The sequence below is a fragment of the Calonectris borealis genome, chromosome 15, assembly GCF_964195595.1.
Source record: "Calonectris borealis chromosome 15, bCalBor7.hap1.2, whole genome shotgun sequence".
NCBI classification, from domain to species: Eukaryota; Metazoa; Chordata; class Aves; order Procellariiformes; family Procellariidae; genus Calonectris; species Calonectris borealis.
The window spans coordinates 6,703,635-6,728,313 of record NC_134326.1 but is presented as its reverse complement, the minus strand read 5'-3'; the positions used below and the strand labels follow the sequence as shown (position 1 = coordinate 6,728,313).

The window sequence follows — 24,679 nt, the reverse complement described above, 5'->3', positions numbered from 1 at the left end:
CAGACAGTGCCCAGTTAGGGCACAGTTAAACAGGGACATGGTGGTGGACTTGGCAGCGCTATGTTAACGGTTGGACTTAATCTTAAAGGTCTTTTCCAACCTAAACGATTCCATAGCGTCTTGTTTCACAAACAAACCAGTCAGGGACCTCTTACAATCCGCTTGCGAGAGGCCAAAACACAGCAGAAACCCAGCCAGCAGGCGTCCCAGGGTTGTGGGAAACCCAGCCTGCTGCACAGGTCCTACTGAATAGTCACCTTGCTAGACGAGCCCGATCCCCTCACCATTCCTCACATCTCACCTGGGCCACACGGCACTGTGCCTCAGGAAGCATCGTACCAAACGCTGCGTGCGTACAGAACAAAACGACAGATGCTTCGTCTGGAACAAGGGGTGCAGGGACCGGCGGGACACCGGGCAAGACGCAGCCAATACCTGCCAGAGCAACAGGACGGCTCTGCAGATGTCAGCTGCTTTTTTTTTTGAAGGCCTCCAGCAATGGGTCTTTTAAGGAGCAGTTTGAAAGAAAACAATGAAGCGGCTTTGCCAATGTTTACAGAAAGTGCCTTTCATGTTGGGACTGGAAAGTACAGCAGGTTGTGCGCGCTCTTCCCTGCCTTGTGGGCACCTCTGCTCCTCCTGCTGGGCTGGAAATGGCTTCTGAAAGCAGGAAGGCTTTGGGTTACTTCCAAAATGAAACGTTCCATCTTTCCAAACCTGGTTTTGACTTTTGTTAAAAACTAAAATGACATTTGGAAACTGAAAAAAATTGACATACAGTTTGGGGGTGGGCAGGGTGGGGAAGAGGCCTTCTAGAAGGATAAGGTAACCCTCCACAGAAACAATATGATTGCTTCAAGTTGAACAGTGCTGGAGGTTTTAACAAAAATGTGGTATGTCAGGTAAGTGTAATTGTTCCCCGGTAATTGAATTTAAACCCATTTTTCCTCCTTCAGTTCAGACACCTGAAGATATTGGCTAAGAGACCAATATTGTGCTCTAGTAGCTTTTGACATTTGTGGTTTTGTTATTCGCAGTCAATTAAGAATAGAGCTTTAAGTGTTGAGTACAAAAATACAGACTTTTGAATGAATTAGGAAAAAAAACCCCAAGCAGCAAGCAACCAGCTTGTCCGAAACAGAAATCACCAACAGAAAATGGCTGCTCTTGTTACTGAATAATTTGTTACCCGGCCCGTTGTGGACTCTGCAAGCTGGATGGACAGCAGTGTGCAGCACATGAGGTCATGCTGGAGACATTGACCCCAGGGCAAAAAAAAAAGAGGTTTCTGCAGACTTTGTTCTCTGCTCTGTTCTTCCTTTTCGCATAGGTAAGAGCTTACCTAGGAACCGAACCTTCCCTTTCTTTGCTCATGAGAAAACAATCACCTGTTTGTTTATTGCTTTACAGTTCAAACAGACTCTGATAACGCTGAATTCTTTTGTTGTGAGTGTAAGCGGTAAAAGGGAGTAAGTTACCATATGCACATTCCTGATTACATTCATAAATTCATATGGTTCAATGAGAGGGTTTTTTTTCCGAGTTAAAAAATAAAGAGGAGTGGAAAAATAAGATCTTTCAACTTGAGTCAGAACTACCTGCAAATATTTTCCGAGATATTTATTTCAAAAGCAATTATCTTTAAAAAAATCACACAATTAGTTTCTTCATAAACACAGTTGATGACATCTGGAAAAGGTATTTGGTCGGCTTCTTTACATATAGCCTTTCTCTATATGATCTACACACATTCTGAAAATTTGAAAAAACACTTTAAAAGGAAACATGCCTTTTGGAAGTATCTCTGAACATAAGACCACAAATACAGCAACATGAAAATACACATTAATTTGTTATCACTTTGTTATTCGCTTCTTCTCTTATGATATTTAAAAACATTAGTTGTTGCTGATTTTTTTTCTATTGTTACAGTTCCCCCTTTTAAACGTCTTAAGTACTTTGCTGAGTGTTTTACGAAGAGAGAAACACCATTATCCACGAGATTAAAAGCAGTAAAGAGAAAATGACGGCCGCAGTGACTAGCCCAGCGCTCTGCAAAAATCCATTGCACGCCGCTGGCGTCGGCCCAGGACTCGCAGCGGTCCTGGTGTCTGCTCGCTGGAGCGGCACTGCACCCAGTCTTCCCAGTCTTCGCTTCCAAAAGAAGCCACAAGCTTCGTTTAGGGTGGTGGACAGATACAGTGTTTATTCCCTTATTCTTGCTTTATTATTAATTTAAAAGCCTTGTGTATGGTCCTGTTCATAAAAGCAACACCTTTAGTGGCCCCTCCAAGTTTGGCTTCAGATAAAATGGGGTTAAATCAGGCTCTTTTCCAAATGCCTCACTTTCAGTTTTACTTGTCTTCATTTTCTTCCCTGCTCAACCACTTCATCAGCCAACTGCTACTGTGTTCTGTTTTGGCCTCCGGAGAATCAGCAGTTCTGACTCCCAGCAGGTTGTCAGAAAGCCTGAAAGAAGTTATCTTACCCTCAAAATCTGGCACAAAAATGAGATGTTATTCCTAACTGTCTTTCTTGCTTTTACTTTCCCTCTCCAGCCCTTTGGGGCTCCCCTCTTCCCATCCTCCCGTCTCCTTTTCCACCCCTGTGCTTGGCAGGGATCCCCGCTCCATTCTGCTGTTTCAATAGCTGGAGCTCTACAAAACTTCTTGCTTTTCCCCCACCCTCGACAGTAGGAAACCGGTGTCGGCTGGTGCTCCCCGGGGAAAACGCCACCTCACGCAAAACTCCCCTCATCGCCACGCTGTGCAGGTACCCGCGTGAGCTCATGGCCTGATCGCATGCCACTGCATGAGCTTTTGTTGTGGCATTTTGTCACGGGCAGTCTGTTCAAGCCGAAATTACTGAAATCTGGGGACAGAAGACGGGGGAGGGCGCGTCCTGGTAGCTCCTTCCACACTGCGCTGCAGCTATGCCAGAGCCGTGCTCGGGCACTGCCAACAGCCGCCCACGGCAGCAGCTGCCCTGGAGAGGGGAACGTGCCACCACCACCGCGCGCCGGCTCACGGCTCGCACCTGGGACTCGCTGTGCCGCCCTCACCGATTTGTACAACCCTGCCTTCTGGTGAGGGTCGCACCACACCGACGCACCCAGCTGCCAAGCGCCCTCGCTCCTGCAGCCGCACAAACGGCAAAGTCACCAGCGCCACCCCCGCGGCGACCCGCGCGGCAGCTCCGCCGGCTGCTCCCTGACGGCCAGCAGACGCGGCCTGGCGGCGGGCACCCCGCGGGGAGCCAGCGGCGCCGGGAGGCCCTGCACCGCCGCGGGCCGCACAGCCCGAGGGACGTCCCCAGGCCGGGGAAGAGTTCTTGTGCCTGTCCCTGCGAGCGCCGGCTCCCCGACACCCAGCGGCCCGGCTCTCCCCGGGCACCGAGCAGACCCTCGTCGCACCCCCATCCTCCACCTCTTGTGTTTCTCCTCAGGGGGGCCGAGCTGAGCCGCAGGCCCTTCTGTGCAAGGCAGCGGTTATACCAGCAGCCTCGTCGGTTCTGGCCCCGTCGCTCCCGCCCCGCGCTGCCCCCCGAGCGCCCGAACACCGGAGCCCCTCCCCGGGCACCCCCCGCCGCGCCGCCTCCCGCGCGGGGCCGCCAGCCCCCGCCGCAGGTGCCCCACCCTCCCCGCCGGCAGGGGGCGCGCTCGTGCGTGCGGCGGCGGGGCGGGGCGGGGCGGGGCGGGGCGGGCGGGCGGAGCCTTTAAGAACCGGCATCCCCCGCCCGGGGCGCCGGTGGTGGGCGGAGCCGAGCCCAGCCGAGGGGGCGGGGCCGCCCCGGGACTCGCCGGGCCGCCGCCGGGGGAGCAGGAAATGGAGGCGTGAGGGGCCGGGCGGGCCGGGGCCTCCCGCGCCGCAGGGCTGACCGTGGGCTCGCCCGCCGCCCTCCCCGGACCGCCCCCGCCGCGGCGCGGGGCCGGGCGCCTCGGCCCGCCTCAGCCCGGCCCGCCTCAGCCGGCCCCGCGCCCCGCCCCCGCCGCGGGGCCGGCATGTGAGGCTGCCCGGCGGCGGCGCCTCCCTGCGCGGCTGGGCCGGCGCGGCCCCCGCACCGCTCCTCGCTGCCCGCGGGAGGGGAGGCCCGGCCCGGCCCGGCCCTGCCCCGGGGCCCGGCCCCCGCCGCCGCCCCGGCGCGGAGCGGAGCGGTGGATGGGGCAGCGCGGCCGGCGGTGGGGACGATGCCGCGGAAGGAGCTGCCGCTGCCCGAGGGCTGGGAGGAGGCGCGGGACTACGACGGGAAGGTGTACTACATCGACCACGGCAGCCGCACCACCAGCTGGGTCGACCCCCGCGACAGGTGGGCGGCGGGGCCGCGGGCGGGGCGGGGGGCGCCGCTCCGGGGCCCTCTTCTCCCCTTCCCGCGGGCGGGGGCACAGCCGCGGCCGGAGGTGTGCCTGCCGCCCGCCGGACCCCGGCGCGGCTCCTCGGCGCGTCCTCTCGTCGCCCCCGAGTTGCCCGGTCGGTGGCTGCTGCCGTCCCTCGGCTCCAGCCTGCCTCCAGCTCGGCTCCGCGGGAGGGGAGGGCAGGACGGCGCCGTCGTTTCGTTACCCGCCGCCCGGGCAGGGCACGGGCGCCTGCCTGCTGCTCGGGAGGTGAGGGGTGGAGGTCGGTCGGTGAGGTTTTTTGTTGTTTTGTCCTCTCATCTTCCTACCTACCTCCTTTCTGCCTCCAGACATCTTGCAGATCTGCACTGCACGCTGCCCGTAGCGCGTGTGTAACGCAGCCGGCATCGGAGCCGTGGCAGGGTGCGGAGCCCACCCGGTTCGCCCCAGGAGAGCAGCGGTGGCTCAGTGGAGTAGGGAGGGACTGACAAAGTAGGGTCAGAGAGGTGTCGGTGGGTCGCATCCTGCATCGTGGCCCACCTCTGCAAGCAGCTCCGTGGCCTTGGTGAGCGTGGCGATGACGGAGGTCACTGACTTCAGGGTGTGTTTCTGATCACCCCTGTCTGCCTCCTGCTTCCCAGCAGTCTCCTCTTGCTCCTACTTGCTCTGAGGAGCTCTTTCCCTATATTGCTCACTTGAAAAAGTCAGAGAAACAGAAAACAGTCTACTGTTCAAGACCCAGGTTATTTTCCAAGCAACACTCTGTCCTAGCACGTTCTAGTTCCATGCTTAAGGCGGTTACGGTAAGCCAGCATACAGTAACTCAGGCATGCAGGAAGCTCGACTACTGGGTAGCCGTTGAAATCAGAAGTGTCTAAATTTCACATGCTCTGTTAGCGGAAGTTCCTGGACACAGCAACTCAAAAATCAATCTTGATGAGCTGGAAAATCCAGCAATCTGGATATGTGGTTTGTTTTTGATAAATTTTACACACTTCCCCCATCTGACAGTGAGTGTTTTCCTTGTTATGGGGGAGCTAGTGTAATTTCTGAATTTGTTTTCCTTTCTTCCCCTTGCCCCAGCAATCAGTTCTTTGAAAATGGGCTTCCATCGGTGGTGGGATGTCAGTACTTTGCCTTCTCTCCAGTTCTGCTTCAATGGTTTTTTAAGCATGGAAGTGAATGATTGTCCAATTTTACAAGATTGCAAGGAGTGTTCTGCATTCCAGGAATAATCCTTGTGTATACTGTACACAAATGTAACCTGCTGCGGGCTGGGGGTTTGGAACTTGTTTTGAGACTTCTGTTTCGGTGATGTGGTCAAGAAGAGCTAATAACACGGTTGTTTCAAGGTGTGTTTTTTAACCTTCGTAAGTCAATAGAAGCTTAAATTAGGAGTGCTTTCCTGGCATATCTGTTTTGTTACAGAGAATGAAGGTAAGTGAGAAACCTAATAGGCCTAATAATGGCTTATAAAAATTCTCACCTGTCCTTGGTTAGTGATTCAAAAATGACAGAAATGACTAAATGGGTGCCTTATTTACACGTGTGTACTGAGCTGTCGCAGAAACATTACCTACTCACCACTGTTAGAGTATTCAAACACACACTGATAACTTGTATCACAGAATGTATTTGTTGTGCACATAGAAATACACCTGAATACACATGGCCCTGACGAGCTTTGCATCTGAGTCATCTTCCAGTAGGGCTACCAAGAAGACAAGCTGAATTAGACCCTCCCCCTGAAAATCCTCGAGGTTTTGAAGGGTGTATTGGTCCCACACTAGAACAACTGTGCGACACAACATTTGGTCCAACACTAGAACAACTGTGTGACACTGCATTTACTCATCACCTGGGGGACCATGTGCTTGCATGAGTCAAAACCCTGCCCTGACATACAGGAAAGAAGTTTCTCTTTCAACTAATGGCCACTGTCTGTGAAAACCAGCTGATGGGGAATTTCTGATCAGCTCAAGTCATAAGATAGCTACTCCCTGTGGTAGTGAACTTGGATTTATGCACTGATCATTGAAATTTATCAGTGTATTTTAAGTTTAAATATTTGTAAGCCTAGCCTTTTACAAGTCATCTTTAAAATTGCTGCAGCTGAGAGGTTGGTTTGTGTATTTGCTACAGTGCACTCTGTGTGCTGTGCTTACACATGCTGTCTTTTACCCAGCAAAAAGCCACAGATATTGGGAAACACGTCGGTAAAACTGCAAGTTTGAGGGATGTGGAGGAAGATGTATCACTCTTAGGGCTCACTCTGAACCCAGTTGCTTCTCAGTAGGACTGTACTTTTGTAATACCTGATCAGTTTATTCAGGGAGCAACAACAGGTAGCTAAAGATGCGATGCACAGGTTTTTAAATCTTCCCTAAATCTTTCATTCTAGCTTAATTTAGTGGAAATAAACATGAGCGGGGATACCATCTGGCTTCAGGGCATGGGCTTGCCCATTGTTTTTGTGACAAAAAACCTGGTGTCAGGTTTGTAGTCCGAGTTTGCTAACTGAGGTTGGTTTAATAGGCTGCTAGGGAAGCAGACCTGGCTGGGGCACGCAGGGGTGGTGGCAGCAGGGGCTGTGAGGTGGGACCTCGGCTGGCCTTGGACTGCACGAAATCAAAAGCTGGGCTGATGAAGCCAGTGGGGCTGGTGGTTTTCCAGCTCTCGTGTAACGCGTGACACCAGTCCTGCAGATGGGCTCTTGGTAAGAGGGGCCATTAGACTTTGCCAGTAGGAAGTCGCTGGCACCTGGTGGCATCTCACTCTCCTGAAAAGCTGACTTGAGTGCGGCTTAGATTCCTGAAATCTTGATTGAAGCAACTGCATGTCAGAGCACTTTGACCTTGCACCTTTTAAGGGTATACTAGACTTCAGGGCAGTCCTGGGAAGCCTGTGGATGTTAGAGCATTTTGGGAAGTCATCTGAGGTTAAATCTGAAGAATTTTGTGACTTAACTGTTGCTGTACCTGTGGTATGGTGTAACAGAAAAGAATCCAGGTACCTTGTAAGCAGGAATTTCAGGTTAAAAAGCTGTAAGGCAGTTCTAGTGACCAGGTGGGGAAAAAAAAAAACCCTACTGTGTTTTTCCTTGTGTAAAAGGAAGCTCACGTAGCTGACTTTTTTGTAGATTTATTTGAAATTAGATAATTCAGGACTTGGATACAGTGTAATGGCAGATCAAACCTTACTGAGGGGAAGAAATGTGTCACTCCTAGTTTTAAAAGCAGGCATGATCTTTCAGGTATGCACCACTACATACCATTTGGTAAAACATGCCAGAGAGTTGTCCCAGTTGCTTTCTTAACACAGCGGGTGCGTCTGCACTGTAAGCTGCTGTGCTGATGACCAAACAGAAAATAGGAATGGCATCTCAGAACGTTAGCACCAGCTGCTGGCTGTTCTTAAACATCAGTGGGAAATCAGGAATTGCACCAACAGAGTGCCCTGAATGAGATGTCTGCTTTCATCAGACATGAAGGTTAGAGGTGGGTTTCTGGGTTCTGGTGGGTGTGCTGTTCTTTACACAGGGTTTAGGGGAACCTCTACTCTCCCTCAAACTATCTTGGAAGAGGATAGGTTTTTTCACTTCTTGTCTTTCAATCCTGAAGCTTCCTGATTGCACTGAGGTTTTGGAGATGCCTGATAACGTGTCCCACTCTCCAATATTTGTGTTCTTGTACTCTTCCTGCTGGCATGGTGGTGTAAGCATTTTTTTCTAGATTATTTTAGATGGAACTGACTGAACTTCTCATTTTACCCCAATCACTGGACTCCTGTTGAGAGTGAAAGCTAGTGAAATAGGAGCCCTTCTAGCTTAGGTTTGGTGAAGCTACTAAACAGCAGCAGATGTTTTCAGTTTTGGGAGGCAGCAGTGCCTCAGTTGATGGCCCTTCATTTCTTGAAGGCTCTTATTGTTGTAGAGGGTTGGAGACATTTATTAAATGAAAGCCCAGATTCTGCAGTTGCTCCCCGAAATCCCTTTCTACTCCATATGGAGATTTTTCCAGTCTGAACCTCTGAAGTAGAGCTTCGGTAAAGAGAATTAGGGAAGAGATTTGCCAAGGTTCAGGGCCAATATATGCCAATGTATGTGTTGTCACACGTAGAAGACCTTGTGCATTTAAAATAGTTAGGGCCACCTGTTTACTCAGGAAGATTCAGGTTTGCTGAGCCTGAGGATCTTACTGAAGAAAAGCTAGGCATGTCATACAGAGAGCACAATCATCTAGCCATGCCCTTTTAGGACTGCCTTCTAGGCTTGATGTGAAATACTGCAGAGTATTTTCTCTACTCTGCATTATTCTGATCTTGAAGCTTTTCATCCCCAGTCTGCTCTGCACACTTGGTCTCCAAACTTCCTGTATTAAAGGTTTAAAAATGTGAGTATCATGCTACAATTTCCTATGTAACTGTCTGCCACTTGGATGAGTTGCCTATAGCATAACTATAATCGCTGGAATAAAGCTAAATATAGCTAACTTAAATGTGGGAGTTCTCCAAAATAAAAGAGAAGGGAGGGCAATGAAAAGCAGCAAGAATAAAAGGAGCTGTACTTTTCTGTAGACAAAAATCAGTAAGCGTAAGGAGAAGAGAGAAAAATTCTCAAAGATGGAGCATTTCTCTTCCCTAGGTTTTTCTTTCATCGCTGGCAGCAGTGTAGGTCATGCAGGTGAAGGCTGCTAGTTTGATGCCTGCTGTTGCCTTTGCTGATAGCTAGCCAAACACCCTGTCATATGTATGTGAATCTGCTGCTTTCTCATGTTTACATTCCCCAAAATAGCTGATTATTTTCCAAAGAACAGGCAGTTCCGTGTCACAGAAGCCGTTGATAACCATTTTCCATGAGTACAGAAGTGAGTGACAGAAATGCAGTCTTCCTAGTCATCTAAGTGCCATCTCTGGGAACAGGTGTCTTAATGTGTAGGACTTGTGCTGTTCTTAAATTTTTTTTTCCCCAGTAAATGAAAATTAATTGGTTTATATAAGTGCTAATATATAGGGAGACAAGGACAGCAAGTAAGATTATTGTGACACTTGAAATTTTTTTAATTTATTAATATCAAGAGTCTTCCAAGATGAATTAACATAGGCTGCACCTGTAATTGGAAAAAGCGTATTGGAGCTGAAATCAATCAGTCCTCTTCAGTTGTGAAAAATCAAACTTTATTGTTTTGGGTTTTTTTTCTGAGACTCCCCAGACAAACCCTGTGGTAGGATGTATTGATCGCTCTGGAGACTGCAGGGACTGCCTTCAGACCAGTGTGCCTCCTCACTTGGGTGAACTCACTTCGAACTGGGGAGGGGAGCTGGAAACAACAGGTATGATGCCTTTTTAACAAGGACATCACGGCTAGAGGTGTGGTATGCACACGTGTGTAGTAACAGAGGATGTTGGCTGTGACTTTAGAACTACTAAAAGCATTATTTTATCTTACTTCCCTATGGAACATGAAAAAAATGAAAAATGTGAAGCTTTGTTCAGCTCAGCAGCTTTTTAATGCATCTTGAGGAATTCTGAGTCTTAAAAGATCAGAACTGCTTTTGAAGAAATCTCTGTAAATCACATTGTTTAGAAATATGTAGGTTGAGCTTCGTCTTCTGCTCTGGCAAGGTCATCTTGCTCACAAGATCAGTCCTTTAATTTTGCCTCAGACTGACAGCTTGTGAAGTTAGTGACACTGCCACAGACTGGAAACTTATTTGGCAAGGGCATCACCCATTTCACCCCTATGTAGGTCGTGTATTTTCATATTGAAGTAGTTATCTTGATCTCCATCCAGCAGAATGGCAGAAAATTGGCTAGTAAATCCCAGAAGATGTGGGTTTGGCAGGTGAGAGGTGGCTGCTGTGTTGGTCTCCTGGGGCGGGTGCTCGGTGGTGTTGCTGATGGGGCACCTTGAGCTGCTGCTGCCGCCAGAGTAAAATTCCGTATCGGTGCAGGGAGCGAGGTCCGGGAGCCGGTCTGGCTGAAAAATGTTATTTTACTGTCTGGATTTATTTTACAGAAACAGTTGATCCAGGTTGTGTATGCTTGTGCAGAAACTTGTGCTGGCATAGCTGGGGCTGAGCGGGAGGCGAGGAGGTGTGGGAGTGGGGCTGGCTCTGGTGGCAACCCGGGAATGCTGCTGAGGGTGCACTTGTGAAACTGTCCCCAGGCACTTCACCTGGTCAGGCTCTCTGCCAGCCCAGGCGAGAAGGTGTTCCCAGAGCTGGAGGTGCTTAGCTTTGCCCTCTGATTTCTGACCGAGTTTTACAGGGAGAGTGGATTTTCACTTGCTGGAGCCCAGATGAAACCAGCAGCTCCTAAAGGTGTAACTCACACTGGTGTCTTCATAACTAGCACAGTTATGGAAAGATAAGTTTGCAGCAAACTTTTCCATGTCTGAATCCGATTTAAATTCCTCGAGCTTGTGCCAGAAAATTTATTAGAAGACATGGGAAGACTTGTCCAAAAAAGTTAAATGAAATAACTTGTACGTAAAGAAGTGATGTGGGCTAGGTGGCTGAGGGCGGTCCTGTCACTGACCTGCCACACTGCCTTTTCAGACTGGGCTCTTATCTCAGTTACTGGAGGAATCTATTAGTAAATGATTGATTCATATTCTGTGCTCCTGAAGGTGACTGCACACTGCCAAGGCCAGCCTTGCACTCTGCTCAGCATGCTGAGGAGCATCACCACCCAACAACGCGGTCCTGCACGCGTTATGGAGACGCTGCTGATCTCGCTGTCTGCCAGGATTGAAATACTCTGGGCTTGTCTTGACACTCAGTTATGTCAAGTATGGGAGAACTTCAAGTCTTTCTCAAAGAGGGGGAGAGATTATACTTGGGAAAGCCTTGCCGGGCTTGGGAAAGCCTTGCTGATGTTCTCCCTGCGCAGGGGCTGGCTGCCTGAACCTGGTGGCCTTGAGTGCCCCACCAGCAGGGCAAGTGTTAGCTGAAAACATAAATGAATAAAGCATGGGGGAAGCAGCAAGGCAACGTCAGGTGGAGATACGTAGACTAGTGCTACTACATACACATATATGAGAGCTATGTAGATCGACCACTTCCTTGGAGAGAAAAACTTTTTTTGCTGGCTGGTTGCCATTCATGAGACCTGTTTAGTAAGGTTACGTGCTTTGCTTGTGGAAATGAAGACTTAGCTTTAACTGCTCAAATAAAACCCAGAGTTCTTGTTCACAGAGCCTAAGGTTACTGCTCCCCCCTCCCTTTTAGGCTACATGCATAGATAATTGGCTGAACAAACAACAGACAAAACTGCTCCCAATAGAATAATAACTGCTTTTCACTGCCATTCATCCAGTCAAGTGACATCTGGAAGACTCTCTGGATAGTCACAGGAGGTTTGGTGTGCAGCAGGAAGATGCAAAGAAGCCAAATCCTACAGCTGTCAGTGTTCTCTGGTTTTTCATGCTTTTGGATGGGTTCTGCTGGCTTGGTTTGTTCTCTGTTTATGCTGGTACTTACGGCTTCCACCCCAGCCATGATGTTCTGCGACATAAGTACCCAACACATTTAAAAAGCAGATGAATTGCTTTCTCAATCTTAGAGAGGTGCTGTGGGGATTAATTAGTTCTGACAAAGTGCTTTCTGGCTGGGATGTCAAGCTGATGTTTCAGGACTAATGGTATTGTTCAGTGAAACTATTTAGTTCTCCTCAAATGCCTAATCACTGTTTTAGAAGAGTTTGCTCTGTGGAGGAAAGCTTTATTGATTTAAAGCACGCAATAAACAGTATTGATTTGCAAGAGGCAGTCATTCATAACTGCTCTGTGGAGAGTTGAGATATAAGGTGGTCACATAACTCTTTTGAACTAAAATGTAAGTGAAACTATTGCTTAAATGACCCTGCAACAACTTGGAAATGTCTTGTGTGACTTACAACTGCCCTAATAGCCTTGTACTCAGAACCAGGGCAGTCCCCTGCTAAGGAGAGGGCTCTCTGCTCTTTCATCCCTCACAACCCTACCAGAGGGCAGGTGGCCTGTGGAGGAACAGCAGTGGTCAAAATAATCTTCTGGACCCATAGAGCAGCCCAGGAAAACACTGGTAGCCCCAGAACTGGGGTGTGCTGTGCTGTGGATAACTTTGCAGTTAATTTTGCTTGTGCCTGACACAACTTTTGATTTCACGTGGCATCTGAGCCAGCTGCAGAGGCTAGAAGACATGCTGGTGGCCCAGCTGCGCAGGCTGTCCCCTTGCCCATGCAGCCTCCAAGCCATCCAGTGCACAAATCCTGCGGGACATCCTTTGAGGGGCTCAGGCACGTTGGCACCACGGGTTGGCAGCAGCCATCTGTTGGACCGTGGCACCTAACCCCTGAAGTCATCTCACTGACAGCTTCAACCTGGACACTTGAAGTTCTTGTAGTTTGACTATTTGAAAGATGGAGTATGTTTTTGAGCTGCTTATCCAGATTATCTTAAAGGGAATTTGGGTGGGGATGATAGTGGAAAGTATTTGACTGTCACATGTGACGCGGCTCTGCAAATTATCCAGTCTGTTTCCTGTGAAGTGTCTCGGATTGGTGGCCTGTCTTGGGTGGTGCTGGGTCAGTCAGCCCGATTCAGGCTACGGAGAAGCTCGTAGTAATGCCTTTGGGAGGTGGAGTTTATCATACTCATGTGGTAGAATTGGCTTGCTCTGCAGCTGCTGAAATGCAAGGGAGGGGGTGTGTGGGTGGGAGTGGGGAAGTAGGCAGCACCCCAGGAACGGGGCAGCTCTTGTCCTGGGCTGGCAGGGACCGGGCAGTCAGATGAGGGTCAGCTCCTCCTTGCCTGCATTGCAGTAGTGCACCTGGGTGTTTCATGGTGCTCTAACCCTGAAACCTCTGCTCGCCCCAGTGCTGCTTTCCCGGAGGGGAAACCTTCAGCCTGCTCCATTGGGCTCCCCTGGTTCACTGGGGGTTTATTGGGGTTTCTGCGGCAGCATGCGTGTGCTGTGCTTCTGCATCTTATGTCCCTGATCCAGGAGATGTGGCAGTCCTGCTGCAACAGCGCAGGGAGGGTAAGGTCCATGCCCATTAGTGATGCTGCTGTAGTTTTTAACAGCGGTTAGATTGTTGCAATGCTCTTTAGACAGCCTTTTGCTGTTCAGACCCGACCTTTGTTCAGAATGGTGCCACTTCTGTTCCTCAGCATCTGATGTGACTTTGGTTCAGTCTTCTTATGACTTTTGCTGTTTTGATGGGAAGAGAGGGGCTCAGCTAGCCAGAGACCTTCTTTGCTACCGTGACCCATGGCTTCCTTCTTTGGAAGGTCTCTGCTGCCGCAGCAGCTTCTGTGTTCTTTTTAGGATTTTTCCAGATGCTCCCTGTGACTAGTGGAGTGGTGCTAATGATGCGGCTTCATTGACTGCTGTTGCTCTCAATGAATTCCTGTATAACAAGGATGGGAACTTTTCTCATGGGAGAATTTGGTATGAAAAGGAAGTACTTTTAAGATAAAATGGTAAGGCTTATCTAAATTAGGGTGACCTGTACTGTATATAGCATTCCAAATGAGCTATTCATATTGAATTGTGTTTAAAAAAAAAATCCTTGACATGAATAACATTTTTGTATTGCAGAGTTTTGGCATGGTTAAACTTTAAATCAAATCAGCACTTTGAACAGACTGTTTTGTTGGAGCATGTATGTAGTGATGCTTGGGTATATTTGATTAATGGTGTGTGTTAACCCTGCAGAAAATAAGGAGGTTAAACTCTTCTGTTCAGTATATTATTCAGCATTTCTCAACATCTGATCTCTCTCCACTTCAGTTGTCAGTTCACCCACTTGTTTAGATTTTTCTGAAATTCCTTGAAGTTATCTCTACATCTAGCTAACCTAAATAGCTTGTCAGCCAGCAAGGCAGTAAGCCAGACTTGCAATTTGTCTTTTCTTATGTCACTAGTGAGTATTTCACACTGCAAGATCTAAGCATCAAAGTTAAACAATCTGTTGCCTTGATGGGACACTGACTATTTAATCCTTATGTGGACACATACATAGGCGGCTTTAGGCTGTTTAAGAACTAGTTGTCAAAAAGTAAGTTTTCTAATATTCTAGACGTAGGCAGATTTGTCCATAAAGAGATCTCCTTAAAGTCCTCAGTGAGTGTTATTCTGTCTTGTTTTAACCTATATATGCAGGAAAGTGAAATGTCATGGCTGCTACCATGTCCCATGGCTTCCTGTGGCACCAAGGTTTTGCAGGATATCTTAGACTTCCTAACTTTCCTATTTTTTGCTTTTTAAATTTGGATGTAGAAGCTTCCAGATTTAACTAAATCCAGTCTGTCAAATATCAATGTGGTATCTTTTCAGTTGAGATGGTCTATAATTCTGAATAAAGGTAGAGATATTGTCATATGTCATCTGTTAATTATTCATAGACGATTGTGTGGCATTGCTAGTTTCTCATGCAACCGGCTTACTAGTAATTCAATTCAGAAGGTATCTGCCATCACGGTCTTTGCTTGATGCTAAGGGAAGCATAATCTGAATGTAAATACTTTCTTAAAGTGAGCTCTACTCCTCACTTCCTTTTTAAGATTTCTTTTTAGGAGCAGAATGTGTGGGTGGAAAGGGAGGGGTATGTGGCCGAGGAACCTGGCTTGGTCATTTGCAAAAGGGTTGCATGGATAAAAATCTCAGTTTGCAAAGACAAATTTGCAACTGAACTGGTCACACAGAGTCCTCCACTCAGGCTTGTTTTCACACATCCTTTGTAAATGCCACTCTTATCCCTAAAGCAAATGTTCTGTGTTGAATTTTCTCATCTTTATTCTCTATTTGTCCAGTAGTCTGTAGCTAATACACCATAGTGCTTCCTGGTTTATTTTCTGTCGGCTTCCCAGAGACAGGCTCCTGCAGTTTGGATGGTAGTTCTGACAGGTTGTGTTGCATCTTTAGTAGCTTAGATGGGCTGGTGGTCCTTTCTGGTGTGGTCGCTATGGGTTTCGAGTCAGGTGCTGTGTGGTTCTTCCTTCCCATCGGGAAAAGATCCCTCAATTATTGGAGGAAGACATGACTGTAGCTGCACATGCTGCAGTTCACAGCCTGGTTTAGACGTGTGAACAGGCAGTGACTCTTTGGGTGTGGGAGGACTCGGTCTTGTGTCAGGCCGTGTCCCGTCACGTCTCTGTGGCTGCTGCCAGAGCCCTTGTGCTCTGTACTGCAAGGCAGCAAGATGAGGGCTGGGACTCGACGGCTGCTCCCGTTTTCTGAACAGAGCCAAGTGACACCAGGTCCTTGAAGGAGGAAGGCAGCTAGTGCAGTTAACTCCTTGGTGCTTAGGGTTTTGCTGTGTAGTAACAAAAATGAGAACAGTCCAAGTGGTAATTCACACCCGTAATTGCTCTGCTTGGAAATCTGCTTGTGACACTTGCTTCTGATGGAGTGCTGCATGTTGGTGTTTCTTTGCAATCAGATTTGTTACAGAATAGATTTGTAGTGAAATAACCTGAATTAAATCATTCTAACAATGACCTTTAAAGGCATTATTGTTTGAATTACTTCCCTGGAGTAGTTGGGCAGATGTGTGGCAACACCTCTCTGAATGACAGTAGTGCCTCTTAACAAATACGTTGTTGAAGACAGGCTGAAATGCTGCTGTGGTCCAGCTGCTTCGTGACCAGCCTGGATACCTGATGAAAGGTGTAGAGAATAATGGAGTTATGTCAGTATGAATTAAGGATTTTACAAGAAGAGTTTTGTTATTTATGTTGCTTCCTAGATGCTTATGGAGGGTTTACTTCCCTTAGCTAGTGTCTTCGCAGTGGAAGGCAAGCTGTTGACCTGTCATTTCATGCCTTTGTGTTCCCAGCTCTGATGCTCAGAGCACTCCCTTTTCCAGCGATTGTTGCTTCTACTTTCTCTCTCACAACCTGTATAACACTGTTGCTTAGTTCTCTTATGGCCATGCTTACAGGGTCTTTAAAGCCTTTCATGAAGTAAGCATTTTGCCTGATGGGAGAGGGAGGTTTACAGAGTTTAAAAAAAAAAAAGCAAGAAATACACTGTAGATAATAGATTCCAAAAATGCAAATTTGTTTAAGCAACTCCTTAAAAAGAAGGGAGGGAGGAAGGAATTGAAGATTAAAACCTGTGTTTATATACATGTAGAAGCTGGAGGCAAAGCAATCCATTCATAAATATACAATAGGATTTATGTCATGGTGAGAAGTGCTACATGCATATTCATGTGTAATTTGCAAATCCTTCAGCGATTAAATACTTTACTCCAAACTCTAGAACTAAATAACCTTCTTGTTGAAATGAGATGTCCAAAGGCTCTAATGCTTCTCCCGTGGAGAGGAAAGGCTGGGTGATGTAATAAATCTGATACTCTAATTTTCACTCTATTAAAAGATTTTTGGTGTGCTTTGGGCATTATTTTATTAGGATAATCAGTAAGTCTTGAACAAAACATGTGAAGCAGAGACTTGCAAGAAATATTGTAAAGCTTATCATGCTAGGAAAAGAAACAGACTTGGAAACTTGTTAGGATGTTTTTCTCAACTGATTTTAATGTCAAATACCTTTGTCTAAACTTTCACATCCTGTAGGTAAGGAAGGGGGCAGATGAGTAATAGAGCTTGGAGTGTCCATGTCTGAACGAAGTAGCCTTTGTACAAGGGAAGCGAATTGCCTTTAAAGGATGTAGCCTCAGTTCTTCATGTAACACTAAAAAAATGAATATAAAAACACTGTTGCTGATGCTTTGGTTTTCAGAAGCTTTGAAGTATTATAGACAAAATACACACCTTCCAACATCATGAATGGGGAAAAATACTGCTGTGGAACAGCTGTTTCCTGCAACTTGGGTTGTTATGGCCAGTGAGTGCTCTGTGACAATGCAGAGTTTCTGGGTAGGGTGGGGTGACGCGACTGGTTTATCTTGCCCTTCAGTCATCGGGCTAAATGATACTCTGCGAAAGGGACAGCAACTGACAGGCATCCTGCTGAAAAAAACAGAGTTCAGCATATACCTCTAATACTACCGTGGTAAGATAAGGTTGCGACTTTTCATGGCATTGCGTTATATGCTCTGTGCCTGCCCTCGCCTTCCTCGGGATCCTTTCACAGCTGGAAGTAGCAGGCCTGTGTCTTCTCCCGGTTCACCAGCTGCTTTGCTTGCACAGCACTGGTGGCCAGGCAGCATTGGACTTCGGTGATGGCAGATATTTCTATATTGCAATAGTCAGTTCCTAAAGAACCACTTTTTTTTTTTTGGATTAAAGTTCTGCTCGGTTCTTAAAACTGGACCTAAGCATGTTCAGTTGCATCAACCTAAATTCTCTTGTCCTTTGGGAAAGCTGAGGTTTATTCTTGTACCTGGACCATTGCAAAGTGCTTACTGCGCGCTCTCCTGGTGTTCCTGATGGCTCATCTTGGAATTGCTCCTTTTTGTAGCTTTATGAGCTCTTTCTCATTTGCGCATCAGTTTTGCATTGGGAAGAATATAAAGTACATCCATGCTGGATGGGAAAAGCCAGCGAAGTTCTCGTGTTCTTTCGTCCCCACTGAGGTTAGTCCCTCTTTGAAAGTTGTGTTGTCTGATTTAGCTTTCCTGCTCCTGTTTTGTAACAGCCTGCTTCTGGGATGCTGTGATTCAACTGAACAAGAAAACAGGGCAATGCACTCAATTCACTAAGGACTATATATGCATTTTCCTGGCTGGCACAGGTGTAACAAATTGCCCTTTTAGTCCTGTTTACTTGTTTTTCGCATTTGGTCACAGGTAGATTCTGCTCCTTGGTGATGAGAGAAGAGCCCTGGATTCCCCGTTGCTGTCTTGTGTTGTGATCAGGGAGGCATGAAGCGGAGGTGATGTCCCTTTGGTGCTTAGGGGCTCTGCTGTACAAAGCTGTACTTTGGTTGATTTGAAATAATGTTTCCAGGTAACTGTGAAAAGTTGTTGCTTTTACAATGAGCCCTGAGAATTTGTTATCGTCTGCCATGTCAGAGCATCAGTGTGTCTAAGCTGGTGGCTAGTCACATAAGGGGATGAAAATGCAGCACTGGGTACTTGAAGAATATGAATTGGTTTAGTTCCATAGAAAGGACAAAATTGGGGAAAACAAACCCAGTCCTTCTTAAACTGATCCCTGAGTGGGTGACTTCTTGGTTTTATACGGTGGACACTTCGCCTATCAAGGAGTTCAGGTGCAGACAGGGGAATGGCTGATGTGTGAGGCATGATGTTTCTGATTACTGTGAGGCTGTATGAGCTGGTTTTATGCCAGTATATTGTATTATATGTTAATGAGGAAAAATAGAAGAGATTAATTTATTAACAAGCCTCACTTTTTAAATGAGCGTTGCTCAGGTGGAGGCTGGATGGGATGTGAATTTGATTCCCTCCCCCCATTTTAGTAACCGTAAGTGATTGCCTCTGGATCCATCTCAAAAGAGTGCAGTGAACCATTGCTTACGGTATTGTAACCGCTTGTATGTTTGGTGGAAAAGGTAAAAAGCTTTGCCCTGGAGCTTGGTTGTGGCTGGAGTGCATCATTTAATCCTGCCCTCTCGTGCTGCTGGAGGTCTGGCTGGGGGCCTGAGCACCAGCCCCACTGGCAGGGCTGGGGCAGGCTGAGGAGCGACTGAGCCTTCCTGCCGTGGGAGGTGGCCGTTCCTTCAGCCCTGGTGCCCATCCGTCTCCTCACTAAGCTAGCTGGCACTCAGAAAACTGCTCCCTCTTTTTCTGGGAACAGTTTCTGCTGCTGCAGTAAGTTGAAATGGCCCAAGGACTGTCTTCTGCAGCAGTGACCTGCTGGGTGGGAGTGACCTTCCTGCAAAACATGGTTCCCCTGGAAGCCATGGCTTGCTCCTGAGCTGCAGTCGGTGCAGCAGTGCTGTGCTTGCCGGGCACCGCGGGTGGTGAGCATGGGTTCAGCAAGGCAGCCATGTCACTTGTAGTTTGTCTTTCACAGCAGACAGCTTAAATATCGGATTGATGCTGTCTCAGTGCTGCGCTGTGGGCTGTAATTCCATCTGCTGTGACACTGTGAAGGTGACACCTAAAAAGGTGTGTGCTGCTTTCTGGATGTCCTCCCTGTATCTTCTGCATGCATAACTGGAGGCACCATTTTACCTGCGTGGTGGCCTTGCTCAGCACGTGGTTGCTCAGGAGCCTAGCAAAACACTCAACATTTTTCTCTGAAATGCTGTTACACAGAATTTCAGTGTCGTATTTCATTCATCCCAAGCACTGCAGTTTCTGCAATATCGCTGTCCTTTGTCTTCTCTGGTCTGGAACAGTAGAGGCATCTGTTTATGCCATTGATTTGGCAATTATTAGAAGGACATTGAATAAAGGACATTATTAATGGAAAGGAGGTGTGTTCAAAGACCTCTGCCAGTAAGGTCTGTGTTTTTAATAGTTCTGCAGATTCATCACTGATTTTGGAACTTGATAGCAAGTTGCTTCTCTGGATCCGTCTGTAGGTTAGCTTAAAGATACTAGACAAGGGCAACAGGAGTATTTTGTATGCCAGAGAATTTCAGCTTGGTCTTTGCAGGTGAGCTGAAGTGTGGATAATGATTTATTTAGCTGAGCTGATAGGACTAAGTTAATATACACGTTGAGAATTCTGCATTGATGGTGTAGATCAGCATTTGGGTAGAAATGAATAAAATGGATAATACAGTGAAACTATTTGCTGAAAAAATTACTGGCATGGGCGTTGCATTTCATTCAGGTGCTGATGGTGAAGTAGTACTCAGTTAAGCAGCAAATTTCAAACCTGTGAGCTCTCATGATGGCTTGCTTAAGATCAGATGTATGGTGCTATAAGGCACAATGTCAGATCCGTTAAACACAGCTTTGACTTAAAAAGAAGGATGGAAGTGAATAGCTGAGATATTTTAGGTAATTGCCTTGAGCAACAGTGATGGTTGTATTCTAACAGCTTCAGTAAGTTACAAACAAGCTACAGCTGAGGCTAGATCAGGCAACTGATAATTTGCACAGTGCCTGGCATAACTTGGTTGGAGAGCAGCACACGTGGAGTGTGCAGGCTGTACTCCTTGGTGTCTGCCCTGAGCTCCCTTACGGGGGGGTGTACCCACAGAGGTCTGGTTCCAATAACGCTTCCCACCTCCCTGGCTGCATTAGTTTTACCTGAAGTGTCTTGCTACAAATACTGATTTTCACTGAGTAAGACTTAAAATGGGGTTTTACTCATTCAGCTGCTTCTTAGCCTTTGGCAGCTATAAAGGCTATGAAAACTGATAGTTATGGAGAAGAAGTGTTATTGAGGGATCTTGGAACAAAATAGTATTTTACACTGTCTGAAAAAAAAACCCCAGATTTTTCCTTTTTTTGGATGGGTGGAAGAAGGGAAAACATGACTGAGGTAAGCTGGACAAGGATGTCTTTCTAACAATGTCAGATTTGGATTGTGCATAGAGAAGACTGGGTCTGAAGTAATTTGTTTTTCAGAACCTTGTTCTCTAAATTTCAGGGAAAGGTATTGTTTAAGGTAACTGGAGATGAGAACAACCTAAATGTATAGCGAGACATCCTGTTCTGGCGTTTGACATCTCTTGACACGTGAGTATATCCTTGTGGAGGTGTTAGGTGGTCAAATTTAGTTAGTATTCTCTTGTGTGAGCAAGGTGGATGTATAAAAGAGTTGAACATAGCAATTGTGTTGCTAATTAATTTGGCTCTTAAGCATGGCTTTTTTGAAAGTTATGCTGCCTCTTGTCCCATTCCTTCTGGAAAGGCAGGGTGTGCTCTGGCTGCTGTCCCTGGTGACACGGGGCATTTCATGCCCCACAAGAAAATCTCGGGAGTGAAATGTCTTGTGCCTTAAAGCACCTGCAGATACTGTGACTTGTTTGCTAGGTTGCTTTACAAGGAGGGCTTATTTTGTGAGGAGAGCATAGGGGTACTACACCATCTTCTTTTCCTGGTTACATCCCCTGCATCAAAAACTGAAAGAGAAAATACCCTGTTAGAGACGAGCAGGTGCTGGGGCTTGATATAGCATAAAGATAGATGTGATTTCCTACTGTACCTAGCTAGGTTTGTTTGGTCTCTGCTAGATTTTAAGAGCTTATTTTGATCAACTCGTATTTTCCTGATTTGCAGGGAAGAGAAACGTGTGAAAATGGAGGTGGTTTGGCTTGACTCATTACGAAGCCCCTAAATAATACTTTGTGCCTTATGCACCAAATGCTTAAAATCCATCTATTTTGGAATTCATGTTAAATAATCAGGCTAAATGGCAATGCATAGAAGGTAAAAATGGAAAATCTGGTGCCAAGTACATCCCTTTGAAAGTATAGCATAAGGTATAGGTATATGATTCTTTAGGATGGGGCTTTCCATAGGATGCAGCCATGCTATGGGGATGAAGCCAATTGAATGAGGGAGGTAGAGCTCACCTGCAGGTAATGTTGGATATTTGGAGATCTGGGAAGTTGAAGTGAAATCCTCAGCAGAAGAAATTCTTTTAAAAATAAGAAATGCCAGAAACATCATATAATCCATGAAAAACATAGCTATTGCTCTCTGTTTTTACATAAAAAGCACCCAAATCTTTGTTAATGAGTACAGGAACAAAAGGAGAAGCCGACTAAAGTGCTGAGCACAGGCAGATCTGTGCAGCCCCGTGGTTTTGTGCTGTGCACCACTTGTCATTAGCCTTGCCAGCTGCTGCTGCGTGAGGCCATGTGCAGCGTGGAAGGGAGCCCCGGTCCGCGCTGCAGAGCTGGGGCTGCTGGGCGCCTCGCCTGGGGTGCTCTGGAGAGGGCTGTTGCGTTGCAGTCGGTCTGCCTGAAGTCGGTGGGACCAAAATCGGGCACTAATAAATGAAGACAAAATGACTGGAGGGAAGAGTTGGCATCTCTGATGTGCCACGGCATTATCTGTCTGGCAAACACCTAGGACGGGGATCTCCATCTGGCGCGGGCTTGGCCGTCGAGGAGTGGCTGCTGCCATAGGAACAGAGGTCCCTGCCTGCCGAGCGCCAGCGCCCTTCTGCTGGGATTAAACCCGGGGCAGCCGCATTACGGCAGGCAGAGCTGCTGGCTCCGACGTTGAGCTCATTGTCTTCACAACCCATCACCTGCACTGCTGCTTTTTCCTCGCTAATACCGCTCTTACAGCTTCAGAATATGGCTTAAACATTATGCCGTACTCTGCTTTCAGATGCTTGGAGTGGTAAAAGAGGGAATAGGGTTTTTAAACATTGTTGGGGAAGCAATATGTGCAACTGGGGTCACACGCAGCCAGTCACTCTCGCAGGGCTCAGCTTTGTATTCAGATGCGCTGGCTGGCGAGCTGCAGACATTCCAGATACTTGTGTTCGTTTTGGCTGTATCCAGGCACGCACTCACAAAGAGCAAGATGCGTGCAGTGAAGTATAAATCCCGTCCTCTAATGACTCAAAGCACCGTTGTGTGTGCATACATGCTTAACAGATTGTATAATTAGCTGGCTTTGTAAGCCGGCAGCATGTATGATTCTTCAGTAGTTATCTAGAAATCTTATGTGGTGTGAGGAGCATCTGCGGGTCCTTAAGTTTCTTGTATCCATGCACCAATGACTGCTGGGCGGAGGAGCGGGGGCTGCATCCCTGGTGCCCGGAGGAGAGGGGCTTCCCAGGCCCGGCACCAGCACCTCTGCCTTTCCTCTGAGCCCTGGGCTGGCAGGCAGCTCTTCCCCTTTGGCGCTGACGCTGGGCTGGTTTGGCTGGCTGCTCTGTGGGTGTGGGGACAGGGTGACAGGGGCTGTCCCCAGGGCAGCCGCCACGCAGTGCCCTTGAAGACAGATTCACCAGATCGTGTAGCCATGTGCTTTAGCATGCACAACGTGAGCCCTTGTCTTGGGCTGTGAGTTTGATTAGGCTTTGGCCCAGGCTGCAACCTGTTTTTATACGAAATATTTAATTCAGAAATGTTGATCCTGGAGGCCACAAGCCTCATTGCAGAGTTATCCTGACCCTGCAGCGCAGGAACTGCTGGGCCTGCTGGCGAAGCAGCTGCTGCTGCGGTGCTGTGCCTGCTTGCTCTTGGGAGAGAGGTGTTGCTAACCCCAGGGAGCTGGCTGCGAGCAAGTAGGAAGGCTGGGGTTTACTGCTGCAGAGGAATGCGACAGGTTGTGCCGGTGTCCGGGAGACGCAGAGGGTGGGAACGCATAGCAGGGCCCAGGGCTGCGTGCTTGGGATTTCACTGGAGCCGGGGAGGAGCCGGCAGGGAAGCGAACATGACCTTGAAAATCCTTATCGAGATGAAAAGGTGCAGTCAGCGAGCACATTCCTCCGCCGGCTGCGCACAGTGTGCCGCCCGGCTGGGCTGACAGCGGGCGCTGCGGCTGCACAGAGCTCCAACAAACTGCTCCTTGTCATGTCTTCAGGAGATCGCTTCCCGCAGTCGGCGGCAGGGCGTCCGTCGGTCCCGTGGCAGGGCTGGCGTGGTCTAAGAGTGTGTGTAAATCTAAGGGACCGGCTTCTAAAGTTGACCATTTCTATGCACTTAATTTATAAATGATAATGAGTCTGAAGGCAGTAGCAAGGCAAAGTCTGGCAGCTAGAGAAGATGGGTCACTCGAGAGGACCAGTTTTAATTATGATTCCATGGCAGATGAAGCTCATCTGTGAGTTTGGTGCCTAGGAATCTGGTGAGCAGCCAGGCAGCTCATCACAACCAACAAGGAGGGATGTGGTTTTCCCCAGTGCTGCTCCTGTTCCTGACACTCCTCTGCTGCTGGCATGCTATCGACTGCTGAGTCCCGCTAACCCAACTGCAAATTCACTCGGCAGAAAAGTCTGGATACTCTTGTGTTGTGTTACTGAGTGGAAGCAGTTTGTGGGAGGGCTTGGAGGGTGCGATAGGGGAGAGCAGAGCTGCTGGACTGGGAAGAGGAGCAAGGAAAGGGTGTGTGGAGTGGAAGATGGGAGAGATGCTTTTTATGGGAGCAACAAACCATTATCCTGGCTCAGTCGCTGATGTCTGTGCTGTGGATCTGACACAGTTCTCCCTCTCTCCCCTGTACTAGCACGTGTCCTTGTGCAGTCACATGCTGATTCAGGTTAAGAAACTGCATTGCCTAGAAATTGATCTTTTTTTAAAATGCTTTTTGAGTGCATTTAATCCTGAAGCATGTCCCAGGTAAGTGTCACAGTACAGATAAAGCAACCCTTGTAGTGCAGAAGGGAATTCAACACTTACTACTACGACTATGAATATGTGCTGCAAAATGATAAATGCTGCATTCCCGAAGAAATCTAAGTATCGTTACAGCTTGACTGTGGTACTTTTATTGCTGAGGCTGTGCTGCAACTTTGGGAGCAGATACTTAAAATTTGTTGGTTTTTTTTCCTCTTGACAAGGATAGAATAA

At 47.7% G+C, this 24,679-nt stretch overlaps 1 protein-coding gene across 1 annotated transcript in view; it reads left to right on the top strand.

The window, feature by feature from the left end:
• The first annotated feature begins 4,099 nt into the window (after window positions 1-4,099).
• WWC1 (WW and C2 domain containing 1) overlaps window positions 4,100-24,679 on the top strand; it is a 73,376-nt gene continuing 52,796 nt past the window's right edge. The window contains exon 1 of the mRNA XM_075164116.1: window positions 4,100-4,305. Within this exon, the coding sequence (XP_075020217.1) occupies window positions 4,187-4,305 (119 nt within the window). The 5' untranslated portion in view covers window positions 4,100-4,186. The remainder of the gene's footprint in view (window positions 4,306-24,679) is intronic.